Source organism: Phalacrocorax aristotelis, chromosome 8 (genome assembly GCF_949628215.1).
Source record: "Phalacrocorax aristotelis chromosome 8, bGulAri2.1, whole genome shotgun sequence".
In the NCBI taxonomy this organism is placed as follows: Eukaryota; Metazoa; Chordata; class Aves; order Suliformes; family Phalacrocoracidae; genus Phalacrocorax; species Phalacrocorax aristotelis.
This window is the reverse complement of record NC_134283.1, coordinates 22485504-22501273: the sequence shown is the minus strand read 5'-3', so window position 1 is coordinate 22501273 and position 15770 is coordinate 22485504. Positions and strand designations below refer to the sequence as shown.

At 44.6% G+C, this 15770-nt stretch overlaps 1 protein-coding gene across 1 annotated transcript in view; it reads left to right on the top strand.

Annotated features, from left to right (window-relative positions):
* The first annotated feature begins 212 nt into the window (after positions 1-212).
* The window catches only part of HYDIN (HYDIN axonemal central pair apparatus protein), a 149189-nt gene continuing 133631 nt past the window's right edge, over positions 213-15770 (top strand). The window contains exons 1-5 of the mRNA XM_075101795.1: positions 213-337; positions 1195-1320; positions 2956-3075; positions 6449-6583; positions 13476-13675. Coding sequence (XP_074957896.1) covers positions 221-337; positions 1195-1320; positions 2956-3075; positions 6449-6583; positions 13476-13675 — 698 coding nt within the window. The 5' untranslated portion in view covers positions 213-220. The remainder of the gene's footprint in view (positions 338-1194; positions 1321-2955; positions 3076-6448; positions 6584-13475; positions 13676-15770) is intronic.

Sequence of the window (15770 nt, the reverse complement as noted above, 5' to 3'; positions counted from 1 at the left end):
CTGGTGTGTTTTTATGCCTCATGGGACTGCACCCACAGCAAAAGGCTGTTTTGGCTCAGGGAACGTTTCTTCTGGGGTTTTGCTTCTATGAATTTTAACTCTGCCACTTAAATATGAGGATGCCACAGCCTTGAGACACAGGTATATCCTTTGGGACTGCCACGAGTGGGATTCTGGATTTTCAAATTCATGTTTTTGCTCCTTGCAGGTGAGCTGACACATGGCCAGTGGCAAGATTCATTGGCCCATGGGGTCCTCCAAACCTGATGGATTCCAGAGCGAAGTGGTAGCACCCCGTAATCTGAAGCTAGTCAGAGAGGCAGAGGAGCGTGTAACTGTAAGTACATGCTGTGGCCAGGTAGGAGGAAGGCTGTTAAGGCTGGGAATGACTCCTCTGTTCCTCCTCTGCCTGTCCATCCTGTTGTGGTGCGGTGGGCTGCTCAAACACTACCTGAAGACTTGAGAGACGTGGCTGGTCCCAGATAGAACAGGTCCAAAAGAGTTGTTATGTCTCGTATCCTATGTGGAGCACCGATCCAGCCCTGCAAACAGCAACGGAGTTGGGACAATTCCTCCTTCCCATCCACAAACATCCCCTTTGACTGGAGCTCACTTGACTGGAGATGACCTAGTGTTGAGGTGCTGTTGAGGTGATAATCTCTGTATACTTCTGTGGAGAGGTCTGTGAGGCCAGAACAGAGAGAAAACAAGTGCTAAATAAAAAGGGATAACAAAAACTTGGACCCATTCCTCTCCACATCAGTCTTGGCATGATGCTGTGTTTCTGCTTTGCTCTGATTCACCCAGCATCTCCACACGAGTGTTCGTTGTGAGCATTGTGCAAGATGGAGTTCAGGAATTTCTGGTAACTCCTCCCCACTCTCTTTAAAGGTCACTAGCTCAATCCAGCAAAACTAAAGTGGAAACAAATGCCTGAAGAGCAGAACCCCCTAAACATGTCACATCAAATCATGAAGGAGAAGCTAATAGGAGAGAGCCACTTGGTTGGAGCATGTGTATTCTGCTCTATATCATTAATTTACTGGTGTTAAATATTTCAGCAGGTAACTTAAAGGGCTTCCAGGACTATCCTAGTGGCTGTGATGACAAATTATTCATCAGTGACACTTGAACAAGAAAAGCCTTTCTGAACAAAGGCATTGCTGTAGCTCTTGCTGGTGTTTTGCATTTCAGCTGACTCCCTCTGCATTCCTGAAGGAGATGTCTCTTACCACCGAGCAGAGGCTGGCCAGCGCTCAGGAGATGAGGCGGCCCCGGATTATCCAGCTGCTAGACATGAGTGAAACCTCCCATCAAAAGGTAGCCTTTTCTGCCCTTTTCCTTGCTGTTTGATGTGACATTTGAAGAGGGTGCGTGCTTGTGACAAGCTTGCCTCCAGCTTAACTAAATACCTTGGTGATTAGGTCCTGTTGTCCTTTCAAATTGTTGTTGGTGGAGTTCTTTCTGCTGGGGGGAAGGCAAAACATTTTTCCTGGAGAGATGCTGAAGTCCTGATCTGCACTAAGCTAATATAAATCAGAGGGGTTTGTTGGAGTTTAGGTACCACTGCTAAAGCATGGTGTTCAGTGAAGGCTGAGGCAGGACACAAAGGCATGAGCTTACTGTTTTCCTCCTCCCTCTAAAATAGCCACCTCTTGCTTTGGTGTAGTCACTGTCAAATGCCTTGGGGTTATAGGACTCCCTCAATGGTGGCAGCGTTGGCCTTTGAAGGCTGTAGGCCCTATGGTAATTACTCAAAACTTAAGCCAATTGCATTAATGCTTTGGGTTGGAACAACATGTGGGACCCTTACAGGGTGTTAGGTTTGCAGGCTGTAGCATCCTGCCAGATATTCAGGGGAATCACCCTGGGCAGAGTGGAGTGGATGTGCTTTATCTGGATCAATGTTTACTTAGATGTATGTTTAAAGCTGCTTTTCTTACAGGACTGTTCAGTATAACACACAGTCAGTCCAAAGGGGTAGCTTACTGAGGGAGGCTGTTGAGCAGAAAATTGCCAGCAAGAGACCTGTAACAAATCAGTTAAGGATTGCCCTAGACAGCACAGGAGGCTGGGAATGCATCAGACAAGTGCATAAATAACTGGCAACATGCTGCAGCTACTGGCTTCAGCATGGCTGTGACTGCTGTGGAGAAGCGGGAGACCTGCCTGTGTCTTTCGAGTGGGAACAGTGCAGCTGGAAGAGGGGAGAAAAAGCAGGAAGGAATTTTCTCAAAGTAATGCTTCTGCTTTGTAAGCGTTTGCTGTTTGTGGATGTTGTCAGACGTGCTTCTGCAGTGGTATTAAAAAAACAGCAACAACAGAATACAATAAACTATCTGTTTAAAGCTCATGGACAAAAGAGATACCAAGTCCAGTCTTATTCAAGTTGCCTAGTAATGCTGAGAAAAGAGCTGAACCTTATCACCATCCAGCATCTGCCTCATTTGTCTTTTTCCTAACTACTGATACTTTCTTTTTGGCCTTGTCTCCTCTGGTACTGTTCCCTTCTTACTGGTGTCTAGGCTCTATATCAAAAATGTATTTGGGGATATGTGGGACTTGGTCTCTCTGTCTCAGAGTGAAGATCATCCCAAAATTGTTTCCCATAGTCTCATGTAAATTCTTGGGTTTTGCTTCTCGATGAGTGCTTATGGCTCTTTCAGTAAGTGCTCTGGAGCTGTGTGACCATATTAGCACAGGGCTCTGCTGGAAGTAAGCACTGCCTTCCATTTTGGAGAAGGAAACCTGAAGAAACACTTACCAAAAGAGTGTCTTAGCTTGAGCCTGCTCATTGTAGTCCAGAAACTCTTGGTCATCTTGGAACATAGGTGAGTGAGCTGCTGTTGCCCCAGCATGAGCTGGGCAGACATACTCACTGAGAGACTGTACTTCACTGGAGATGAATGTAGGATTTTCATTCATGAACCTCTCACTGCTGTCTTGCATCTCCAGTTCTCAACAGTTGACATGGAGCAGAGCTTGTTTCAGCCTTTCCCATCAGAGGTGGTATTTCAGAACTACATCCCCTGTGAGGTCTATGAAGTGCCACTGATTCTGAGGAACAATGACAAGGTAAGCGCTGGCACATGGAGATTTAACACTGCTGGAAGAGGAGAGCAGTATAATTCACGTGGTGTACAGCGTAGCAGGTTATCTGCTGCAGTGCAGCACATCCAGAATAAAGTGTCTCACCGCCTTTCTCCCCCTGATTTGGGCCATGTATTGGTGGTATCTATCCAAAGGGGCTTTTCTAGTCAGCATCCTTCACCTTGAAAGCCCTGGATTGATTGGAATGTTGAGTGCTGTACAATTCTTACCTGCTCTCATGCTTTACCTTGAGTCTGCAGCACCTCCTGGTAGCTCCTTGGTTAATCTTGATTTCTAGCAGGGCATCTCTGCCTCTCGCAGCCTGTTCAGCTGCCTCTGTGCAGCTCCCTGTCAAAGCACAGGGCTTGAGTCTTCTCCAGTTTATGCTGGTTTAAGTTATAATTAGTGGCATTATAGCTCCAGGAAAGGTGTTCTGAAACAGCAGTGGAAACACATTGATTCAGCAGAAGTGGGAAGCCTTTAGGTGCCACTTTAGGATCCTGCTACACTTAATTTAGTTCTGCTCAAGTTTTGCTAAGACAACATGGCACTCTGCTTTCCCTTTGGAGAACCACAACACATCCAGAGTAAAGTGCTGTTGAAGGTCTCTACGTTTACTTGAAAAAATTGTGATCTCTTTGAGATTTCCCAGGAAAGTTGAGAAGGGAAAAGTTGAAAAATGTCAGCAATTTTGTTCCACTGTAACGAGGAAAACTGAGACCTTTTGAATTTCAGCAGGGGAAACATTTGCTCGAATGAAGCATGTGCCAACAGCAAGCTGGTGGGAGAAGACAGGAGGGAGGAAAAGAGCTGAGTTAAAGTGTTCTGGGAGAGAACATTTTACACACAAGGGTTTCTCTTGGCATGTAACAGTAAGTGTACTGGAAGCAGAGAAAGGTCAGAAAAAGAAAGGTGCAATTAAAGAGACTGTTCTGTATTGAAGGATAAGATGTGTATGCGAGAGGAGGGCAGGATGGGAAGATGGAAGTGTACAGGAAAACAAGGGATTTAACCCCCTCTCCAAATCTACCTGTTGAGGGAAACAAACAACTGGACAAAAAGCTGTTGGGGCATATTGCAGGTAGAGGAACAGTAAGAAAAGTCAGTGTTCTGAGATAATAGGTTTTGAGAGGGACATGGTTGAAAATGTCCTTTGGCAAGGAAGGACACATGTGTGGTCCCTCAGTTATTCCTAGAGAGCACTGTGGCATTCCTGGCCTGGATTTAGCTTGGGAATATTGGAAAGATGCAGCGTGGATGCCCATACCCAAGGGGTACCCTTAGGGTGCTCCACGCAGATTTTGGACAGTCTTTGCTGTAGGTATCCTCTTTCCTGATTAAAATGTGCCTCAGTTTCCCTTTTCCTACTGCTGTTTCACTTCCAGTAAGTCTTTTGGCTTCAGCTGCACCATTATTCATATGGCACCTCAAAACGTTTGTCTTTGCTAAGTACCAGCCAACAGGCAAACAGTTAATTTGCTCTATTCATGCTTCCTGAAGTGGAAAAGAACATCTGCATCAACATTTCTGCCATTCCCAGTAAAAAAAAATAAACTTGTACAGCTGCACCTTGGGATTTGTATGCCCTACAAGGGGGAGGCAATGTGTGAACTGTTGGTTTTTTTTCCTCTTCTTTTTTCCCAAAATGAATTAGTTTTGAAGCTGGTAAGACCTCAGCCATTGGACAGCAGTGGCGCAAAAATAAGATAAGATTTAAGGAAGATCTTTGACATATTTAAGTACACAAAGATAGAGGTTATTACATTCTAATTTTGTTGACTTTTGGTAATGTCCTGGAGAAAAGCAACGTTTTCCTCTGTCTCAAAGCTTTCTCACCAGTTTCCCAGCTTCCTGTGAATCATACTGACTTATATGGCACGGTAGCCTGAGGCTGTCTGCTCCATAAAAATACAGCTAACAGCAAAGTATATTCCAAATAGAGGCTCTGTAATCATTCAAATACCGAGGGCTTTGCTATATACTTACTGCTCTTACCTGTGTGTTTTAAAATTGCTTGTCTGTCTTCAGGCTGCTCTTCACCACCTTCAGAGATGTTTTGGGTGTCTTTTGCTGAAGGTCTTAGTCATGTGTGCTCATCTCCCAAGGGATGTGGTGACCAAAATGTTTGTCTGCAGTCTGAAATTGGCTCCTGGAACTTGCTGCCCCACAGCATTGCTGGAGAGTAAAGGGCATATGGAGAGTTCAGGACCGCCTTGGCCATGGGTTAACAGGCTCGGGTGGGTGCTGCAGAATGAATCTCCATTTTTCCCAAGCCTTGTGTGGGTTAATTGTTTATCAGTGAAGCTGCCTGTCAGTCAAAATCACCTGTTTAGACTTTCTGAGGTGAGATTTGGTGCTCAGGCATTGATATTGTGTGCTAGAAAATGCATGTTTGCTGTCTCTGTGTTTGTGGTATCCCAGAGGGCAGAAACTTGCAGCAAGGTGCTGGCAGGGGCTCCTGGGTGTGGGGAGGAATACCCAGAAATCTGCCTTGCCTTCACTGGCAGCTACCTGGCTACAATCACCAGGCAGTAAGAGCCTCCAGAGAGCTGAGATTGGCTTTTAATATTGAAACCACACTGTGAGTCAGTGCTAGTCATGTATTTCAAGTCAGAAAATGCCTTTGAAGCCCATAATTGATAGGCAGCGCCTGGGGGGTTGTCTGGCTTTCCATCTTTTTGGCAAGCTGACTGCTCTAATCTTTTGCATCAGCCTTTCCTTGTGGAGTGTTGGGCTTCTCCCTTGCTTCTTTACAGAGCCTTTTAAATTCTCTCAGCCATTTCCTCCTTGTGTCTGGGGTTGTCTTTTTGTCCTCCTTTTGCTTTATAAGTTTGCTTTTAATTCCCAGTAACTCCACAATGTCTGTGGTCTTCTCTTGCTGGTCTGCCTGCATGACTCTGTAGCACCGCAGCTTGACTGCCCCACTCAAACCCAGTATGTAGAAGTGAATTTCTTCCTTGCCTCAGTATAACACACACTGTTTTGCCTTCAGATAGTAGTACATTCTTCCTCTAGAGGCATGGCTGCATGGATACGTGCAGGCAGAAGCAAACAGGTTCTTTGGGCTTGTTGAATATGGGGATGACTTGATTCAGGTATTATATCTGCGTACTGCTGGTGTCTTACCTGCTTGGCGATTCCTTTGCAGCAGGACGTTGCCCTACTGCCTCTGGGCTTAGAGCTGTGTTGCTCAGGCAGAATGGATTCAAGTCAACTTGTGTGTTATGTGCATGTACCTCCAGAGCTAAAAGTGCTTTGGAAGAAAGGTGGTTAAGGAAGGATGTCACCAGGGCATGGCTAAGTCTTTTCTCATGTTTACATGAGTGGCAAAGTCATAGTTTCATGTTTTTACTTGCAGGTTCCTCGGCTGGTGAAGGTCATCTTGGAGAGCACACCTTATTTCAAGTTGATCAGCCCCAATACTGTGTGCCGTAAGGTAGCACCTGGCATGCCCTCAACTTTCCGCATCCTCTTTACTCCCGAGGAGAACAAGGTGAGACTGGAGGTCCTAAGAGGTTTGTGTCTTCAGAGGAAGGTGAATGTGCAGGGCTGGATTCAGAACAGGGCATCTGGTGTGGATTTTGAGGAACTGCCCTGGTTTCAGTGGGGTTGCATTGGATCTAGAACTGAGGGAAACTCTTTCCCCATGGTGAGGATTTTTCTTTCATAGGCTGGAAGCTCTTACAAGTTTCAGACTGTTTTTATCCTTCAGTGCTGGAACATTTAATGTAATGTCTTGTTGGTTTCAGGGATGAGTGAGTCTACTGTCTGCAGTGGAGTGGCCTCTCAAGGTGTTGGTTTCTAGTATCTGGCCACTGCTGCATAACTATGGGTTTGCTCCACTAATTATAAATACAAAAGTCTGTTTGAAACTGACCTGTTATTTGGAGGACCCAAAGCGAGCCTGATCAGAGTGAGGACACCACCTTTGAAAACTGGAGTCACCTTAACGTATATCATGTTGTACACAATAGTGAGACAGTGGAATGTTATCTCTGAAGCTGTCATTTCTTTGTTTTGCGCACCTGTTAAGGCCCACACCCTGCTGTGAGGTCTGCTCCAGGCTGTGGTCCGGCAACCTGCAGGTAGTCACATCTGGGTGTTGCGTGGTGCTGTTAGCTGCTGCGGCAGGGACTGATGGGCTGTGCCTTCCGTCCCTGCACTTCCTTGAGTGTTTGAGAGAAGATGCACATGGAACAGTAGGAAAATGGCAGGGAGGGGTGTTGATAAGATATTTAGACATCTCTCTACTCAGTGGTAGGGGTTTAATTACTATGGAAAGTACTAGAGGAACAAACAGCTCCAGAGAGCACTCTTTCCCATCTGGCAGCCACTTCCCTGCCTCACCCTGGACTGGAGGAGCAAAGATAATGCTTTTTCATATCCTCTGTTTTCAAGCCTTGCAGCTGTGCTGTCCCTGAGGATACTTGCCTGCCTGCGATCCAGCTGCAAGTCTAGGGGAGAGGGTGTGTTGTGCATGTGGCATGGAGCCAGCCTGGCACAGACGAACTAAGCTCTAAATGTCCTTAACTCAGCAGGAGGTTGGTGTGCTGCAGATGACTTAGACACCTGGCTGAAAGAGCTGTACAGGAATAAATGGGCAGGTACAATCTGCAGGCAGACAATTACCCCAGAGCCTGTGGGCAGTAATGCTAGTGTGGTTGTGTCTTCATGCATGTTGTTGTGGTTGCTCTGTGGACTGGCAGCTATTGCATGCTTTGCATGCAAAGCTTTTGCTGAGAACATCAGTGCTGTGGCCCTGGCAAGTCTGATTCTCAGTGCTGTGATGTGAAGGCTCAGTGCTGTTGTCTGGAGGCTTGTTAATACAGAAGGATCTAGTATGTCTCATGGAAAGGAAGAAGCATTGCAGGGAAACAAAGACAGGCAAGCTGGCTCTTGCTGCCAGCATCTTGCTACCCCTTAGCATGACTTTGGAGAGGCAAGGTTAGGGGATAGCTTTGAGCCAGTAGTTGTTTCTGCACCAGGTCAGAGGTGCAAGATCTCTTTGGGCATAGCTGTTTTCTGTTTTTCATTTGCTGCTAGATTTAGTTTAACACTTTGCCCTATCCTCAAACAACATGGATACAGGAAACTAAAGAGGAAATGTCCCGTGGTCCCTAGCTCCCCGTGCTTGTGGAATAGTCTTCTTCCGGAGGGACTGAGAAATTATTTAACATCATTAATATTTATGGTAAAAATTACGTTGGCATTGGGCAGTTCTCCAAACTACCCAAGTGACACAAGAGCTTAATCTCACTGAGGTGGGCTTTGCAAAATACACTGGTGCCTTTAAAATGTGATTTATTAGTACCAATTAGTGTTCATTTTTGGGGTGGAAGAGGTAAATGGGTACCCTTGAACAGCAAAGTGCTGCTCTTCAATATTAGAGAGGCAGGAGAGCAAGACATGAACATCACCACAAACAGAAGAAGGGGAGATAGTCCCCAAGAGCTCTAATATCCAATACTTTGTCTCTTGTCTTGCCCTCGAACTGGTGAGTGTATGACACGGGGAGCTCTGCCAGCGAGAGGTCCTCTGCACAGATTCAGTGACACCCCGGCGATTTCTGCTGAACTGGCTTTTGTGCTCCTTGCAGGGGTTGTGGAGGGCATCACAAGAGGGATGCATGCTGCTCTGTGAGGAGCATGTGGGGTTTTATACAGCAGAATCAGAATTTTGTACAAATAGAATGCTTTGTCTCATACTTGGAGTGTGAGTCAGTGAAGTACCAGAGCGCTGAAGCTCAGCTAGAAACGTGTCGATAGCAGTCAGGAGGTGCACAGCACCTTGAAAACCCCTTGGCAAAGAGGCAGGCTTTGGGAAATGGTTCTGTAAAGCCACCTTTGTTGGGGCTTGCTGTGGCTTGTATGCAGAATACCTGCCCTTTATTTGTGGAGGGCTTATGAGTGCTACCTTTGAACAACTTCTGCCTCTGCTGCTCCATCTTCTACAGGGATTATGGATAACCCAGTGAACTGGGATGCAGGTACAAATCCCCCTGTCAGGGTCGAAGAGTCCTCCTGTTGTGGAGTTGGTTTATGTAATTCTCTTGCTTTGAATCTGTTCTTCCCCAGGGTAAGTCTGACTTTACCAAAGTCACTCCTGATTCAAGGGAGGAAAATTGTAGCTAAGCCCTAAATAAAAGGATCATGTGAGTATTTAGTGGCTGAAATGTTATGTGGCATGTAGCCCTTTCTTGAAAAATGAGCAATTTCCTATTGTCTTGCAGTCATTTGGGAATGTGCCACATGATTGGACTGTCAGAAAGTAAATAAATAGCTGACATGTCCCTTTGTTTATTGGCACTTGCATTATAAATATAAAATGCTAATTTTTCTGCTGGGCAACATTTCCAATTAGTTACTCTTGCTGCTTCTGATTTACACATTTCTGTTTTATGGATCCAGCCGTACAGTGTGGGTGTTCTCATGCCACCATGTGTTCCCAGGTGTCCTTGCATTATGGTCTGACAGTTTCTGCCTAATTGGAAACCATTGTGGAACTGACTGGCAAATAAACAACAGACAAATACTTATATTTGTGTGTCCTTCAGCCTTATTAATTATCTTAAAGGAAGAAAGAAGCAAGAAGCATGTAAAAACATAGCACAACTTATTCTGTTTTGTCTTCTTGCTCATTTCACTGTAGCAATACAATATTTTCAGGCAATACAAGTTCAGTCTGTAAGACTTGCAAAATTCATTACTGATGCTCAGTGGAGACTGAATTAATGCTCATTGATTAATATGAAATATGACAGGATGATGAGTTATTGCATTACTGAAATTAACTCCTTTAAAATTCAGCCCAGCCCTGTTAGATGTTTTACAGCACACAGAAGCTATTCTGAGTACACTTTTAAGATGACACCTGGGAGGAGGGAAGGGGCAGAAGATCAAGGCAAATGGCCCTGTGCAAACTTAACCTGGAGCAAAGGGACTGATTTCAAAGCATCCTGTGAATTGGTAGCTGAGAGAGGCAGAAGTGGTACCCCTTCTCGTGTGAAGCTGTCTTCATTCTCCAGTCTCACTCCTCTTTTCTAATGGCCCTTCTTTTTCAGCTCTTATGGTGTTGTGGTTTCAGCAGGGAGCTTTCGCTGTTTGACTTACTACTCTACCCTGTGTTACAAGGATCTTTTCTTTGCAGTTGCCTGCTGCAAGGAATTCAGTGAAATATTTAGGATCAGTTATACAGGTAAACTGACATCTGAGTTTGCTGGCATACTGGTCAGCTAAGGTTGATATTGCTGTGACAGTAATTAATGCTAGCCTGAGTTTGCAAAGGGCCTGAGATGACACCTTTGATACAAGCAGTTGTTGTAATTCCAGTGGGTGCTAATTCAGATGCCAATGGTGATGCTTTGCAGGACAGAGCTTGTGACTTTACTGCTTACCAAAGGGGAATAACAGAATAGGAACCATCATACAATGAAATTTTCCCTGAAATTGAGAGTGGAATTGTATGAAGGATGAAGTTGTATTTTCACAAAAATCTATAGCCTGAATCTGTGTCTAAACAGCAATCTTTAAAGCAGAGAAGTGATGCAACCCTTCTCTCACCCAGGCATGTTTATTTAGAAACCTGGTTTTAAACAGCCTGCTAAGGGTTTGCAGTTGCAAAGTAAACCAAGATTTTAAACTAGTTTCAGCTAGACTGTGAGTAAGTGCATAGCAGAGTTGGTAACATAGGGCAGTGCTGCAGTGGAGAGTTGCAGCCTTTATATTCTCCCAGGGGAGAACAATTCAGCTTTCAAAAGCTTAAGGGACCATGGGTTCACAGCAGCATAGGCAGCCAGCATCTGCCTAGCACCCCTCTTTCCTTGGGTTTCCCCCTGTTTGGCCTGACGTGGCATTCCACTTTGATGCACTTTGGTCCTAGAGCATGGTTGAAGGGTCAGCATGTGCTGACATACTTTGAGTCAAGCCTTGTACAGAATGTAGCATTCCAGGGTGTCCCTGGAGAAGGGGCTCAGCACAAAACGTGTGTGCATGAATGGCAAGAGGCAGCTTTCTCTCTCAAAGGTCATGGTTGTCTCTGAGGCCAAATCCTTGTTGCTTTAGCCTTGCTTTTGCATACCTGGAGAAGTCCCTTGCCCTGTGCATTTCTGTGCAGGCAGTCCCACTGCCCCTCATTGGCAACCGAGCTGGGAAAGCTGCCTGTGCTTGCTTTTGGGGAGGGATTTATTCCTTGGGCTCTTATTTACACTGCTGTTGATCCACTCACTCCTTAGCAATGAAAATTACTTGAAGATTATTTCCTTCTACTTCCTTCAAATACCTCCAACTGCCACAGTTTCTTTTTTCTTTATCCCCCTGCTGATCTGAACTCCTTGCATCTTCCTCTGTCTACCTGGCATATGGAAAGGAGAGATAAGTAAATATGGCATGCCAAGACTTAATAAAGCACACATCTTTCAATTGGATTTACAATGCCTTTGTTACAGTAATGTGGCAAAAAAAAAAAGGCATTCTTCATTTGCTAATGCAGTTTCTGAGGACCTAAACAGTCCAGGATGTGAAGTGTCTAGATAATAGGTGCTTTAAATTCCACGGGCTGCCAATTGCTTTTATTTTAGAGGGCTTAGGCTGCAAGATTGAGGACAAAATTGCTAATTCAGGAAGACTTGTTGAAAATTAAATGATCTCCTGAAATGCGATATTCAGTTCTGTAGGTCATTTACTGCAGTTCCCTTCCTGGTATTTTACCTTCCAAACATGAGAAGCAAAAGCCCTTCTGCAATTTCCAGTGTGAATATTGAAAATGTATAGAAAAAAAGATCCTTCTTTATTCTCTTTGCATCCTGGATGTGGCAGCATCTGTTACTGCAACTTTAAACCCCAGCTGAACAGGTGATTGGTAGGCACTGGGTGTTAGTTGTGTTAAAGCAATAGCTATGTGTCTGCCTTGTCTGGCTGCCTTAGGTCCCTTCCAGGATTGGAGAGGGTGGGTATGGGAGCAGGAAATCCCAAACGCAGAGGAATCTTGAATCTGTTCTGCTTAAGGGAGTTTGCTCTGTGCGGGTCCTAAATGAAATTGTCTGCTTGCTGCTTCAACAATTATAAAAATATCAAATGAGTTAAAAACACTGAGGGGGAAAAAAGGTCAGGACAGCAAGTGAGCGAGAAGAGGCAGAGCTTTTATCAACTTGTCAATAAGAGAACTGCTGGAGGTAATGGCTCCTGGCCCTGCTGCAACAGTTTTACCAGTGATTTCAGCAAGGGCAAGGCAAAACTTCCAGCACAGCAATGCCACACTGTACATCTGGAGATTGATCTGCTCAACCCTACAGTAAAATTATTTTGGTGGCTTGATCTGCCTTCCTACTGCTGAATTCCAGACAGCTGGGTGGGAACTGTCTGGCTCTTTTCTGAACAAGCCAATGATTGGGAATAGCAGTTGAGTTTGTGCTAGTAGGGATGCCTGAGTTGGCCGTTTGTAGCTCCTGATACCACTTGCCTCAGGTAGGCATACTAACAAGGCACCAAGTCACTTAGTCTAGAGACCTTACAAGGGAGATGTGATTAAGGCATCAACCATGCCAGAATATGCAGCAGAGAGAAAGCAAAGCTATTGCCTGCATCCCCTGAGGCTAGGATGAGATGTAAAAGGAAATATGAGATTAGACATGGGAAGAACTCTCTAAGTCTGGGGTAGAGCTGGAACAGGCTGCTGAGGGCACAGGTGGAATTGGTAGTGCTTTTAAGTACTTGTCAAACATTTTTTGAGAAAAGTTTGAGTATAGAGCTGAGCCAATTCTGGGGTGGGGAGATGGATTGGATAGCTTTTTAAGGGGGTGTGTCCCCCCAGCCTTGTCCCTATAATGCTATGGGGAGATGTGGGAAATACACACATACCCTATGCTCACCTGATATGAAAACAATTATTGTGTCCAGCATTAAGTATTTCACCAAAAACCGACTGTTGATCGTGAATGTGGTGAAGTCCTTTTGAAAATGTACCTGAGCATCCCCTGCCAAGCTTCAACGAGGTCACTGCATTACTGGGATTGGAGTTAGTGCTGTGGCACAACCGGGTTCTTGGTGGTGCCTTCAGTAGTCTGCAGTGGTGATTGAAGCAGGTTCTTGTTACTGCTGTAATCCCTTACATGAAATTACTCTATTTTGCTGCCTCAGAATCAAAGTGTCAGATAATTTTGTCTGGTTCTGCCAGCTTGCTGTAAAAGCAGGTGAATCAGTGAGGCTGTTTCTTCTTTGCAAGTTAACAGCCCTGTCCAAGTCATGCTACTGGAATGAAGGATCATTAAGGTAAAAAGTGCTATTACGTTATTGAGTGCAACTGTTAAAAGTCATAGAAAACAGTGGTTTTTCTTCTGCTATGGGGACAGTACTAAATCCACTCTGCTGAGATTGTTTCTTTCCCTTCAGGATTACTTCCACCAGCTCACCTGTATCACAGAAAGGGAAAAGTTTATTGTGCCAATACGAGCTATAGGTCCCCGAGCTATCCTGGACTTCCCTGACCAGCTGAGCTTCTCTGTCTGTCCAGTCAAGTACAGTACGCAGAAAACTCTGCTAGTTCGCAACATTGGTAATCGGGAGGCCTGCTACTGCATCAGTACTGAGAGGTAAAGGAGCTTATCTTTTTTGTGCAAAAACACTGTTGCATGATAATATAGCAATGGTAACAAAAAGGAACCAGAGTGTCTGAGCCAGTGTACTGCAGCCAGAGCTGGAAATGGGCAGGACATGTGGGTTTCGCAGTTGCTTACATGTTACATGCTGCAAAAAAACTGTTTTAAGCATGATGCAACCTTTGACAAAACTGCAGGCTGCAGCAAGGTTTTATACTGCAGTGGTGTCTCCAACAGAGCATTTGGGTACCAGTCTTGCAAGACCAATTCTGCTAGTTTGAAAGAACAAATACAAGAAGGCATCTTGATTGCCCTTGGGCTGCATAGGATTCGGAATGGCAGATGACAGCTCTAGGAGCTAAGTACAGGTAGACCAAATGCAGTGTTAGGAAATGGCCAGCTACGAGCTGGCAAAAGAGACATTTTAGGAGTTTTATCAGTAACTGTGTCTATATTAGCAAGTGCAATCAGAGATTGTAGATCAAAGCAATTTGTGTTGAGGCCCTGACAGTAACACTGGGTGGTCCGGGAACTTGCTTTGCAATAAGTTTGGTCTGGTCCCTGGGACCAACTATTCTTAAGTAGAATGGGCTCTTAAGTGGAGATGAGCAGACACTGGCATCAAAACTGAACTGCCCCAGGCAGAATCCTAATGAGGGCACAGGCAAAAGACACAGCAAATATCTGGTGCATGGGTTGGGGACATTTTCTTCTAGAGCTTTATCTCTCCAGATTTCCCGGAGAGTGCTAGAATGTTAGTAGCTAGTTTGCAAGCTCCTGATGGTAAAGTACCTTCTGAAATGGTTACATACCACTGTCAGCCAGATACATCCATTCTCTGGGGGGCCACAAGCACATGGTGTTTTGTTGGTACCAAAATCAAATGCCTGACATGAATTGTGTTGCAGGCAGCCTGTACTGCTCTGTTTGGTCTTAGAAGACAGTCACCAATCTTCTAGTTTGCTGAATTGGAGAGGGCAATGCCTTTTTGACACTGCATCTGCCAGGAAACCAGTTCAGCTGGGTGGTAATTAGTTGAGAGCTCCTTGGTCCCAGAGGTCTTAGTGTAGGAGCTGAGGTCAAGAATGCAGCAAAGACCTGCCGTCTGACTTGGTGCACCTGAGTTGCCTCAATTTCTTCCCCAGAAAAACAGGGCTCAAAAGAAGGCTTTTAACTTTTCTCCTGTGAAATATGAGGCTCCAAGAGGAGCTTCCACCAAAGCCTGGCAAAGCTATTTAAGCAGGGTTCTAGCTACTTAAACAGGCTGCTAGGATGCTATTTAAGCAGGTTACTGCGTTTCACTGTGGAAAATACATAGGCAGGAACTTGTAAATCACTGTACAGTTTTCCTCTGGGATTTCCAGACCTGGTTGTCACCACCCAAATAAATACCCATAAAGTCTAGCATCTTTTTGCAATGTACTTGCCAACTATTCTATTGACTGATACAGTCTATTTTGGATCCTGTTGATATGGATTTTAAGAGTTTCTGAACTTCAGCAATTACATATTTCAGTCCTGATTTGCAATAAAGAAATAAGAAGCATAACAAGTTTTATTTCAGACTACAGAGAAGAGTAGAATTCTGAATAACTGGATTGCATATGTACAGAGATCAAAAGCTGATATTTTCCTTGTCAGCTGAAGGCATCAGTCATCTCTTCCATTTCATTATGAACTTATGAAAGCCAGTTTGAAATTTCAAACAGATGAATCTTTCAAAATAAGCAGCACTTTAATTAAGTCTCCCCCACTTTCACTCAAATCTCTTTTAAAATAGAGTTCTGTGTTTCTGTGCTTTTTTTTTTCTTTAAGTGTATCGGCAAAATGTCATAATCCTTCACTGGGAACTTTCTTAAAGGTGGAGTTCCTCTAATGCCTGTCTGTCTACCATCTGCCTATACGTATATGCACAGATGTATAGGAAATAGGAGAAATTTGGGGAATATGTGAAATGGAATTGGGCTGATTTAGAAGATAAAATCATAGAATAACTTTGCTTGGAAGTGATCTCTGGAGGTCATCAACAACCTGATCAAATCAAGACCAGCGTCTAAAGTTTCATCGGTTTGCAAGTAACACAACTTGC